The sequence below is a fragment of the Electrona antarctica genome, assembly GCF_951216825.1.
Source record: "Electrona antarctica genome assembly, chromosome: 7".
In the NCBI taxonomy this organism is placed as follows: domain Eukaryota; kingdom Metazoa; phylum Chordata; class Actinopteri; order Myctophiformes; family Myctophidae; genus Electrona; species Electrona antarctica.
Window position 1 is genome coordinate 32,266,084 of NC_136812.1, and position 13,499 is coordinate 32,279,582.

Consider the following 13,499-nt stretch of genomic DNA (forward strand, 5'->3'; position numbering starts at 1 on the left):
CCTGTAAACAATGCTACTACATTCAATGCACCAAACTGCTCAACCAGAGCAATAACGCTGAGGTTCAGTGTCTTGCTCAAGGACACTTTGACAGGCAACCATGGTGCGACAGAATCTAACTTGGAACACACTGGCTCCCAGACGGCTGGCTGCTCAATACCTCTTGAGCCACTGCCGCATGTCGGAAAGAATTAGCATGAGAGGGGTAGACCACATTTCTAGTGTAGCTAGCTACAGCCAATTATAACAAGTTTGAGATGTGGCTGAAGGAAGGAAAATGACAAGTACAAGTGTGTGTACAGTACAATATGTACAATAGTGAAAATAGTAGAGCTTGTAGCTCGGCTATATTTGTTATTCATTATTAGTTTACTTTCAATGCACGGATAATTTCTTTTTTATATTAAGTAAGAGTCTCTGCATTTAATGTACTGTACAGTATTGTTGACTTTGCTTACTGCAAGTTGCTCTGGATAAAGAGTGTCTGCTAAATGCCTAAATTGTAAATTGTATAAACATGCATCCAGAGTGTACCATCTGTGCCCAAACACACTAGGCTTGTTGCTTTGCCCTTCATCCCTCTAATAAGCCAAGCCAAAGCCAAGCATTAACCCTCCCACTCCCAAAGACACACATACGCACACACGCACACACAATTAATGACACTCTAATCAGGGGATTTGACCCTCTTGTGAACCTGAGCTGGAGAGGGAAAATCTCCTATATGGCTGGCTAAAACACACACAGTTAGGACAATAGCAGATCTACAAGCTCACAAGTCACAATGGGCCAGATTCACAGCGGAAATGTACGACCAGGCGTAAATGAAGTGCGTAATGAGAGCGTATTAATCCATCTGATCAATCTCACATGTCATTCACCATAGGTAGCGTAATGACTTCATTTGTGAGGATCGCCCGTGTATCTCATTCCGCCTCTTTCCCAAACGATTCGCCTGGTGTCGCCTGGTTTAATAGAACATCCACGCCCATTTCACGCCATATAAGGCAACAGGAAATATTTTTCCTCGGGTGAAAAAGGTCATCACATTCCTGCAAAATGCACAGATGACAGATCTCCAAGCTTACAGCGGTGAACGCGGTGCATCACACCGCATGAACTTGTTGATCAGCTGATTTTGACAGGCGAGTCACTCGCAATGTCAGCTGACTGAACGTTATAACTCTCTTATAATGCAACGTTAATGTATTTATTTAAGTTCAACCTCAGGACCAAGGCTACTTGGCAATCATATTATAAAAGCGGCGGTGGCTCAGGGGTAGAGTGGCTGGATGGAACTGGCAAGGTTGCCAGTTCGAACCCGGGCTCCCCCAGAGTTAGTTTCGAAGTGTCCTTGAGCAAGACACTGAACCCCTAATTGCTCCTGATGTGCTGGTTGGTGCCTTGCATGGTTTCCGCTGCCATCGGTGTATGAATGTGTGAATGTAATGCACAATCTATGTAAAGCGCCTTGGATAAAAGGCGCTATATAAATGCACCATTTACCATTTTAAAAGCCTTTTCTATTGAACAATTGCTCATTCACACCTTTGCAGAGGTAAAAAAGATATCCGATATTTTTCTTTGTCAAAGCTGCATTGATTAATGAGGGGAAGTCCGTCTTTTAGATTGCTATCATCTCGTCTGTCTGAATGCCATGGGGAATGGATTTGTTCTGGACACCTATATGTTCTGGACAGCCTATATATCCTCTTCGTCAGTTGTAAGTTGGCTACAGTATGAATGGTTAATTTCATGATGTCGTCAATAATATTAAAATGAGGCCCAGGCGGTTAGCTCAACCGTCTGGGCACCTAGGCTGCCAAGCCAGCCGGACGGCCGCGTGTCACTCCCCATCTCTCTCCCCCTTTCCTGTCTAATTACTGTACCCTATCAATAAAGGCAAAAAAAGAAAAACGCCAAAAAAAAAAATATTAAAATGATTCGAGGGACATTTGGCGCTAGTTGGTACTTGGCATAATGGAAGTTTGATGCTGATACCAAACTTGATTTGGCCAAGCTCAAATGATGAATTCCACACGTAACGTGGGAATGCTCGTAAATGTCCGTACGCTCACAATATGAGCGTAAACAGCGTTGTGAATCTGGCCCAATGTGACACGTTGTGAGCTTGCACGTGCGTGACCTCCGGTGCGCAATGAAGAAATAAATCACACTTTCTGTCTGTCTGTCAGACACATGCACACCATACTTGTGCGCACACGTGGTGTAATATGGTGTACAGTAAATAAGTAAAAAGCAATGGGCGCTTGTTTTCTCCAATTATGGCATTCGTCAGGCTAATGAGGGTGGCCTGGAATGCAGAGTCCAAATAGTAATGAGGCAAGACTAGTGTTTGTGTGTGTGTGTGTGTGTGTGTGTGTGTGTGTGTGTGCGTGCGTGCGTGTGTGTGCGCGTGTGTGTGTGTGTGTGTGTGTGTGCATGCGTGCGTGCGTGCGTGCGTGTCCCTAGTACCTCTCGGTCTGGTAGACCTCCATGTTGCTGTTGAGCTCCTCCAGCTCCTCTTTGAGCAGCTGCAGGTTGGAGTTGACGAAGCTCAGCTCCAGAGCCACGGTCTCCTTCACCTTGTTGTTGGTGGTCGCCCTGCAGCACAAAACACTTTCATTTACTGCTTTAAAGACCTGGAAAGCATCCGTGTCACCTTAGCTTTTAACAGCTTTAAAGACCTGGAACGCATCCGTGTCACCTTAGCTTTTAACAGCTTTAACCAATATTTTATACTTTAGCCATTGAGAAATAGCAGATCTACAAGCTCGCTACGAGCTTGTAGATCTGCTATATTTTTTTTAAATTGTGAAAACGTGCGCACATCTTTGAATATATATTCTTTCACAGCGAACATTTTTAATTCAAATCTTTGCTTCTGGGGGATCCATGGAACAACATATTTTGAGATGCTTTTGGGGCGGTCAAATACATATACAGTAATTCTGGGGGTCCGTGACATGAAAAGGTTTGAGCACCACTGACATAGAAAAATAAGTTTTCCAGGATTTAGAAGACTTGTAATTTTGTAGAATCTGGTCCTCAGGTCTCAGTGGGTTCATTTGTTTGCATTTGCATGGGACAAGTAGAGAGAAACATTGGACTGACTGTTTGCAGATGTACAGTATATAGTCATGAGCTCATTTCCATCAGCAGCCCCTCCAGGATGGACAGTTTTAAACAATCATTTAAATTACATGTTACGGTTTAAAATCTTAAAATGAGTGCAAATTGTAGTCTAAAACAGGAGAAACAGTCTTCTGTGACAACAACAGGCATCCATGACAGCACACACAACATACACTATGTTGTGCAACAAAAAGCAAGCTTGTAGATCCACAATTTATTTTCTGTTTTTGAAAATGTTGCCCATGATGACGTGCCCAATAAAGACACAAGGTTGAAAGTGATTCATCTTCACTATAAACGTTCTACTTTCTACTTTCTGCCAACCACAAACAAGCCACACAAACAACCTTTCGGTGGAGACCCCCCTCTGTTTGGTGGAGACCCCCCTCTGTCATTTATTCACGCCCTCTCTTCCGTCACTCCATTCACTGCTCTTCTAAAATCCAAACAAAGGAGAGTGGTGTGTAAAGCTTACGTTGCTGCGGTATGTGTGTGTGTGTGTGTGTGTGTGTGTGTGTGTGTGTGTGTGTGTGTGTGTGTGTGTGTGTGTGTGTGTGTGTGTAGGGGGTCTGATGTTAACACACGTTCCTGGAAAGTTTGAGGCACTGCTAGGTTGTCACGGTAACTGATGCTATACACTGGCCAGGGTAATCCCCGTGGTTACGCAATCATGGACAATCACTGGAGCCTTGATATGATGTGCTTCTGAGCCTGATGTATAGTTGTGTGCGTGCGTGGCTGCGTGCACTTTTACTACAACTATACTTTTGTGAGTTGTGAGGATCAAGTAGTATAGAACTTAAAGAACTTAAAAAATCACACCTGTGTGAATGTATTATGATGTATGATGATAAGAGCACCCTCTGATCATCATCATACATCATAATACATGATCTCATTCTGGCCAATCACAATTTGCATACTTTTGTCTGCAATGTTTCTGTTTACACTGTAGTTCTTTTTACACAAACACTCAAAGCTGGACATAGGAGGGGCTAAAAATATACACTGTGAGGACCATTTTCCTGGTCCTCACAAGAGAAATGGATGTTTTACAGTTAAAAGGTTCAGGTTGGGGTTAGGGTTAGTATTAGGCATTCAAGGGTTGGGATTAGGAGGTTGATTTGTTGAAGTGTTATGCACCACAAATTGCAGATCTACAACCTCCCAACACATGGCAGCGCTGCACAGTGAGCTTGTAGATCTTGTTTTCAGAGCAAATGTTCACTATTCTGTTATTCTTGAGTAGTCCGTAGTGTGTAATGTACTCAAGAATGAAGCAGGAGCACGATTGAGGGCTCGCCTGAGGACGACCTAGAAGAATTATGTTATACTCGTACTTTATGTTCTAGTATTATACACCAGGTAGTTCCGACCAAGCAATCTGATTGGTTCTACCATAGAGTATTAAAAGGATAGAGACTGAACCGGAGCGACAGCCCCACCCCCCCGCTATTCATTTCAGTGGAAGTTGCTCAGTGGCGTTTTGAAGCACCCGGAAGAACCGTCTACTTCCGCGTTTTTTGTTAAACCCCAGCTGCACGGGGTTTCCTAGTCATAACTCCACGGGTCCGCCTGCAGTCCTACCTCTTACCACTAGGGCCCAGTGCTTCAAGGTTGGAGAGCTGCACTGGGGGCTTGGGTTCTACCCATGCTCAAACGAGCATGAAGTAAAAATCAGCTGTGCTGATCAGACAGGATCTCGGCAGAGCAGAGCCGGCTCAGCCCGGCTGTGTCTAGGCTAGCAGTTTGTATGGGAAGTTTGCAGACGTAGTAGCTAAATCTGTCATTAAAATAAATCTATCGGATATATTAATTCACCTTTAGCAAAGCTCCACCCTCTACCACTTAGACACTCCCACTTGGACACTTTCCAGCCGGGCCCATTCATTCCAATGTAAATATCATGGATTTTACACATTAGATACTGGTTCATATTTGTAACTAGTCCTTCAAAATCTCTTCCCAATCCGTCAACAAGGCCTGCCATATGCACTGGAAAAATATGTGAAAACTATTGGTGGAGAGGTTTGTCTAACCCATGTTATGCTTAGCTGTGATTGGACCATAGCAGTTTGGGGAGGGGCTTAGCTATAGGTCAATTACAGTGAGATTGAGCTAACAGTTTGAATGTTTTGTTTCTCTGTGTTCAGTTTGGGAGAGGTTGTCTAGCGCACAGCCATCTCATTGTTGGGTTTGGACTGGCTGAGTAAACAAGGACTCAGACACCGCCAATGTATTAGGATAACAGAGAGCGGAAAGCTTGTTATTTTGAGAGTGAAATGCCCCACAATATGAATACATGTATGTTTTACTTGGATGGTAACTGTTGTATAATCACAATATTACACTTGAGGGTGGCTTAATCGTGATTATTGGCACTTCAGTGATGTTTGTGGAACTCGGCTGCGCCTCGTTTCTGCAAGCATCACTGTCGTGCCAATAATCAGGACAACGCACAACGTCTCATGTAGAGGGAGAGAAAGAGAGAGACTCACACAGGCCCGTAACTTCCGTAAGGCAAATAATCTAACAGCTTGAACAATCAGGTATTACTTTATGTAATGCAGCCTTTAAAACCAGTACAAGACAACACTTATGATAAAATATTACAATATCAAAAACACCTAACCCTACAATGTCCAAAATCCAACACCTAACCCTAAACTTAAATCTCATCACAACCTTCAACACCCGGGAGTGTTTGAGAATTACAGCATCAACCTGTAAACGCATCAATCGGAAAAACATTGTCACTTTATCACGCACATGCTCACGCACACACACACACACGCACGCACGCACGCACGCACGCACGCACGCACGCACGCACGCACGCACGGTCCTCACTTCCCACAATAATCTTCATCTTTGTACTTTTGAAGACATTTGGTCCTCATATGGTCCTCACAAGATGTACCAGAGCGAGCACACACACCTCTCTGGGGTCAAGCCAAGGACAATCTGATTAGTCAGCTTAAAAAGGCCTGCCAAGTGCCAAATATCCCCTTCACACACACACACACACACACACACACACACACACACACACACACACACAGTGTCGAGGGTAAAAAAATAAATAAAACAATCTCTTGCTCTTTCTGAGTGGACTTTGCTGAGAAAGGAAGAAAAAGTGCCAGATAACCAGAAAATGACCCCTTTCTGTTAAAGAGTTGTTTTTTATATATGAACTAGCACGTGTCAGCAACCAGACCCAGATTAGTTAGTCGAGTAGCCACAGATAACACCACCCCCAGGAACAAAATGACGTCGTTATCAGCCAATCACTGATGAGCTCTGATGATTTACCCCCCCCCCCTCAACCCAAAATGTCTCATTAGAGGTCCAAACTCCCCTTGACCCAGTTCCACAGAGATGTTTATGTTTGTGCGTGTGTGCGTGTGTGCGTGCGTGCGTGCGTGCGTGCGTGCGTGCGCATGTGAGAGAGAGACAGAGGGGCAGAAGGAAAATGGAAAACAAAGAGAGAGAAACCTAATTTATGTAGCATTTTGTCACTCGCCAAAAATAACAGATTATCAATTGAGAAGACTTTGTTGACCGTGGGCTCTATACATGGCCTGCTACTTTTTTCCCACAACACCAAATCTCTTCACACACAAAAATAGCCAATGTACAAAACTCATTCATAATGTGAGCTTGAGATTGAGCTTGTAGTAGATCTGCTAAATGTTCAGCCCAGAATAGGGACGCTAGCATTCATGAGGTTAAAAAATAAAGGCTCTGACCATTCCAGACCAATAATAACCAAGGATGAGCTCCCCATGGCTCCGTATTGGAACAACAGGAAGACACAAAGCCTGTTGATTAGAGGCAGGCCTGTGCGGGGGGCTCTTTGTCTGCCAACCCCCTCCCTCACACGCCCGCTGTCCCAATAGAGGGGGAGGCGCGTGACTGTGAGTGTGCGTGTGAGCGAGAGAAAGATTGTTTTATTTCCCTTAAACTGAGTCATGGATCTTTCCGAGAGACGGGACCAAGTGAAACAAACATAGCCGGGGGAATTAAAAAAATAAAAAAGGTCCACAAACCCCCTCCCTGATTCAACAATGAGCCTGCAGAGATGTTCTTTGATTTCCTCCTCCATGAGTAAACTCTTCTCCAAACTTAATAAGGTGCACAGCCAAACAAGTGTGGGTAGTGGTATGTGTGGGTGTGCGTAATGCGCATGTGTGTGTGTGTGTGTGTGTGTGTGCGTGCGTGCGTGCGTGCGTGCGTGCGTGCGTGCGTGCGTGCGTGCGTGCGTGCGTGCGACGTGCGTGCGTGCGTGCGTGCGTGCGTGCGTGCGTGCGTGCGTGCGTGCGTGCGTGCGTGCGTGCGTGCGTGCGTGCGTGCGTAAGGGGGATCTGGGCCCCTGGGGATCGGTTGTCATTTAATTAGAGGCGCTATTGTTTTCTGTGTTGATATATTAGATCCTGACACAGCAACAGTCATAGTAGTAGTGAGTCACATGCCTACTAGCGCCTCCCTTTTACTCTGATGAACGTATGCAGTTCACCCAGAGGGAATGAGAGAGACAGAGACAGAGAGAGAGAGAGAGAGAGAGAGAGACTGGAAATAGTTCCCATGCTTTGACGAGTGATGGGCCAGGTTCCAGTACCAACACACTCACCTGGACTTGTAGCAAACAAGCTGTACGGTAGATAATTGCACTAAATGCAACTCAATGTTATGACCATCACACGACACACATACTGCATCCTAATGCAACAGGTGTTAGACAGAGTTTGAAACATCAGGAAGGGGTTAACCTCGCTCCGCACACTGTGCGCTGCTCCAAAGGCGTCATTTATTAACACCAGATACATGACGTTTGCAGCAACATGCTCTTCATCAGAACTAGACATACAGACTGAGACAGAGAAGAGCTGCCGCTGGACTTGGGGGTTTAAAGATGACGCTGATGTTTTCAGAGCGAAGGCTTTGATGTTCTGCCAGACCCTCCGTCTTTTTTCTTATTCTTTTCTCTACGCTAGTAAAACTGTTAACTGTGTGAGTGACAGCTGGCTGCGTTGACGCGAGGCCAGAGGAGTTATGCAAACTGCAGCATGCATGGCTGGGCTATGTTCTGTGTATGTCAGATCAGACGCAGTATGGAAAGTATTAACGGGCAAAACAGAGCTGTCTACCCTCAACACACGCACACACAAACACACACACAGGAGGAGCACAATCTAAGCTAAATAGATGCATACACAGTAAAAGAAACACTTATGAATACAAACTAGTACTGAATAAAAACTAGTACAGAGCAGACACATACACAACTAGAAAAAGTGCCCTTCTGGGCACAGGTCTCCACCAGGAGGATAGGACTGTGTGTGATGTTTGGCAAAATGTTTAGGAGTAATATAAACATGTTTTTTTGTTTGTTTGTTTTTTGCAACAATTTTCTTCATTTTGTTGAGGAAATGCAGAGCCAGATCACTCATAGCATCTCTGAGGATAGAATTCTGGATGAGCAGGACATGTGCAGCATTTTGTACAAAACGGGCCACTCCTGAAAACTTTGGAAGGCAATGTTAGCCAATCAGTGTAGAATCAACAGACTCGTCTTGATCACATGACTACAGAGATCGTGTGTACCGATTTGCGTGAGATTTGTATGAAATCTGTGCGACTAACATAAGCAATGTGTTTAGCAGAAATCGGCCTCATGGTGGCGCTATAACCGGCAGATGTGGAGGGATGCAGGGAAAATGTTTTTCCATGGCCTCTAGGGAGTGCGCATACATAAGTTGTATACAGATTGATGCAGTTATAGCTAAAAACAGGAATTGGCCTGTTATAGCGCCACCATGAGGCTGATTTGGAAAATAATGAGTGGCATGTCGTCCTCGGCCTAGTGGAAATGTGCGTGTATAATATCACGGAAATTGCACACTGTTTTTGTGATTTGTGGCATTTTGTTCGAAACGGACCATTCATGTGAGCTTTGGAAGCCAATATTAGCCAATCAGGATGGAAGATGGGAAATGGTGCAAATCCGTGTTGATCACATGACTATGTAGATAGTGTATACCGAATTGTGTGATGTATGGATAAAATGTGTACGTAATCTACAGAAATGTGTTTTGCCTAAATAGGCCTCATGGTGGCGCTATAACAGGCCGTTGAGGAATATTTGGGGCAGAGGTTCATCGTTGGCATCCATGGAGTGTGTGTGCACAGTTTGGCATGGATCGGGCCAACGGTACCGGAGATTAGCTGATAACGGACGGACGGAAGGACGGACGGACGGAAGGAAGGACACACACACACACGGACGGAGTGCAAAACATACTCTCTCCCCATGCCTTCGGCCTGGTGGAGACAACTATTACAGACACAATACGAGCAGAAAGAGAGAGACACACACACAATGAAGTCCAAACAGTGTCATAAAACTGGGCAGTGGGGGGTGAACCCTGACCTTTTCCCACCATGGGACTGGGGGTTTGTTGGTTCATCAGACTCATCCTCTGCCACCAACAGCACCACAACAACACAGGGCTCTAGCACATGATGGTATCGCTGTCACGCACAGCAATAAAAAAACAAAAACAAGACACATAGGGTGGAGAACTCAAAATAGGCGAGGCATTGTGAGCTTGTAGATTGGCTATAGTCTACAAAGGTTCCCCTATTTTGACATGCCCAGAATAGAGATGCTGGGGTTCATGTGGTTAAATTAGCAGCACTCAGGAGTCAGGATCTTACTAGATCCTGTTTGATGGCTGAATGATGTAATGATGCAGGTCTATAGTAGCCTGAATCCAGCCCAAAGACCCCGCCCACTCTCTGAGTGGACTGAGTCTCTTGGTCTGGTGTTGCACTGTGGACCTATAATTTCGTCGGTACAAAAATGTATTATCCAATGAGAATCGGTGGTGGGGGTGGGTCTAACAAACAACCAATCAGCGCCGAGTCCCGTTTTCAGCGTCATCACGCAGCACAACACACAGAGGAAGGAGGGAAAAACAACACCAATGGCTACTGGTTGAGGGAAATTCTAATCCCCTCCCCCTTGAAATTGCTCAGACAGGAGACAATGTCAGACTGAAGCTTCAAGAAAGCTACAGTCTGATAATCAGGCTAGGTCTATAGGCCATTCCACAACAAAGCAACTATTTGCAACTCCTTGCAAAAACTAAAATAAAATAAAATAATATTTGAAGGCCATTCCACACCAATGCAACTACTTGCAACTGCCATTTATTTGGGAATACTGGTTGTAGTTGCAGTTGCAAGGAGTTGCATTGGTGTGGACTGGCCTTAAACGGGAGGCTTCTCACGCCTTCTGTGAAGTCAACCATTGATCTAGCCTGCTTTGACTCTAGTTAACATTTCTGGCAACAACAAAAAACCTCAATCATAATGCATCTAGGTTCCTCGTTCCTTAAAGCTTAAAAAAGCTTAAACAGGTTCCTTAACTTAATACAGAGAGGAACACATACAGTGACTGAGTCTTACCACTACAAATACAGTAGTTTCTATAATCTATTCTAACCCATCTGATTTGTTCAACAGGTATACCAGCTGTCTTTACTATCCTGTAAAAGCGAGTGATGCTTTATGAAAAAAAAATACTTGTTGCTGCTGACTTACTCAGAGATTAAAATAGGGTACATTTTGCATCCCAAAACGCAGTTTATAGTTAAGGGACGCAATAAAACAACAACCTCTGCATCCACGGGATGCACTACTGTACTACTGTACTGTACTGTTTTTTATTCTAGTTTAGTTTGCTAGCTTTAGTTATAATAATCATTTCTTCTTCTGTTTTCTACATGAATATAATCACATTATAACCATATAAAATGAAATGGGAGTTAAATGCTGCAAAATATGACCATCCCTGCATCCCGGGACTCATTACATTGAAAACCTATTTACATCACTGCTTACTAAACAGCCAGGTCACTGCCGTGTGTCCCATTTTGGTTACTTATGCAGCAGACAGATGGAGACAATTGCAACTTGATTTCCTCAATATTTTAGCAATTTTAGGTACAGATTTAGACATATGCCTGCTGTCTAGTTTAGTCTACTGTGTGTGAATGTCATTGCACACGTTCCAAGTGCCGTATAGCCATGAAATTTGACAATAATGGAACATTAAATGCAACTTTATATAAGGCTTGTCGCTGTATCACACAACAATTCCTTTGTGTGTAACTCATACTTGGCAAAAAAAGACTCCTCTGTGTATTTGCCGAGTTGCCAACAGCACTCAGTCGGCACCAACACCCCACCAACACACAAGCCAGACACCATGAGTCCCGACAGCCAGGAGCGACCCATCGGTTTAATATACTCTGGGCGTCTCACCTGAAGAGGTTCTCGGCCCCAGCTCTCATGCGCATCTCCTTGTTGATCTGCTGGTTGATGCGGGCCCGTCGATGCTGCAGCCTACTGCGCTGAGTCTGGGCAAGGGGGTCACATCCCTGGATACAGTGAGAGAGAGAGCAGAGGAGACAGAGAGAGGAATTGAAACAGTCTGAAGCAGCTAGGCTATACGTTTTCACAGATGTGAACACTGCACAGCATGGCTGTGCTTATGACTGGCCGAGATGGGCAGCTTGTTAAATGTAGGACTCTTACAATTTTATTATTATTATTAAAGAACCATTTAAAAAATACAAACAAAAAACACAGAAATATAATATATCTTTATGGAAGTTTATGGAACGTTGTCATCTGTTACTGTTGGTAGTCACAGCTGCCAGTTCCCACCTGAGGTCGTGTGGGAGTCCAGACTGATCCAGACCGTACTGAATAAGTATTAATTTGCATAACATCTTCAGACTGGGGTTTAATTCTAAGATGTACAGGCCATGCACCGGAACAGGTATATATTTGTATCCATATTTGTATCCACCAAAGAGGATGATACGATCTCCCAACATGCAACAGCACATCCGAGACATCCTAGACGGGCCTTTCCCCTTGGGCTCAACCTCCTTCCAGGAGGAGGTCTCTGGATTGAATTTCCAAAGATCATTGATGATCTGGTTCCAGCTGTCTCCACCAATTATGTACAGCTCTCCATTGTAGGCAAAGGCTGAATGAGACATGCGTCCTTCTGGTAGAACCTGTGCAGAAGGAATGCTCTGCCAGCACTTGGTCTCTGTGTCAAACACTCTGATGTTGTCACAAAGGTCCTCGTCCTCCGCTACGCCCCCAAACACAAACATCTTCGTCCCAATGATAGTGGCAGAGTGACTTGATGAAGCAGGTGTGCCTCTGGTGTTAATTAGAGACCAGACCATTATGGTAGTGTCCAACTTGTAAATATCGTTAGCGCGTGGCCGTATAAGCTGGGTGTATCCTCCATAAATATACATGACCTTCCCCAAGACACAGGCTGAGTGGTTGTATCTCGCCTCTGGAACAGTCCCAGAAATCTTGGGCTTGAACCACATGTGGGTGTCAACATCAAATGCAAAAAGTACATTGCAGAACTTCCTTGCGTAGCAGTCCTGCCATGTAGTAACACCCCCCCAGATGTAGACGACATCATCCACTGGCACAGCTGTGTGGCTGTAGCGCATGGATGGAACCTCAAGGGGACATTTGTCTCTTCCATTTGTCACTGCGGGTAACTCCATCCAGTGCAAGGACATTGTGTTGAAGACGTGTACCTGAATCTGATCCAAGTTGTACACTGACCCTCCAAATGAGTACACTTTGTGCCCGACTGCCACAGCAACGTGACCGGCTGTCTCTGGTCCTCCTTTCTCTTTGGTCACCATCCAGTGCAACATTCTATGATTAGTGTGGTTGCCCGGCCCTGTATGCCTGTCTATTTACGTGTTCGGGTAACTCAGTCGGGAGAGCACTCGCCTTTGGACCACAAGGATCTGGGTTCGATCGCAGCCTGGGCACCGCCAACTCAGCGTGAGTATCACGGTTGGGTAACTAAGACGTGCGGTAAGTACTGGGAGCTGATGGTAGGCGTTGCGCTCCGCGTCAGCAATCCATCTCTAAGGGGTCTAGTGCATTAAAGGGGGTAGACACTCCTGGTCCTGGCCGAATGAGACAGAAAGTGACTCCAACTTAGTTGATCTCTCTAAGTAAAACCCAATTTGGTGCCTTAACACTCGCTACGTCGTCCCTATCTTCCCTCTGCAACGCTCTCGGACCACCCAACAGCATCTATTATAGGCTGACCAGAGCTCTGGTCTGACATCACACACAACACAAACTTTTGCCATGCATGCCCGTCATTGACCCTTCAGCTGATGTGACAACACGTGTTGTTGCAGTCTGCATTGTCTCTGCTGCTACAGATCACATGGCAGACTGAGGTGTCAGACCTCAGTATAGTCCATTAGAGCACTAAGCCCCAGCATATTGTGCAATAT

The 13,499-nt window shown here is 45.0% G+C and overlaps 1 protein-coding gene across 1 annotated transcript in view; it reads right to left on the reverse strand.

Annotated features, from left to right (window-relative positions):
- Positions 1–13,499, reverse strand: part of rhpn1 (rhophilin, Rho GTPase binding protein 1) — a 31,089-nt gene that overhangs the window by 15,290 nt on the left and 2,300 nt on the right. The window contains exons 3-4 of the mRNA XM_079505752.1: positions 11,464–11,579; positions 2,476–2,604 (exon numbers count right to left, since the gene is read on the reverse strand). Coding sequence (XP_079361878.1) covers positions 2,476–2,604; positions 11,464–11,579 — 245 coding nt within the window. The remainder of the gene's footprint in view (positions 1–2,475; positions 2,605–11,463; positions 11,580–13,499) is intronic.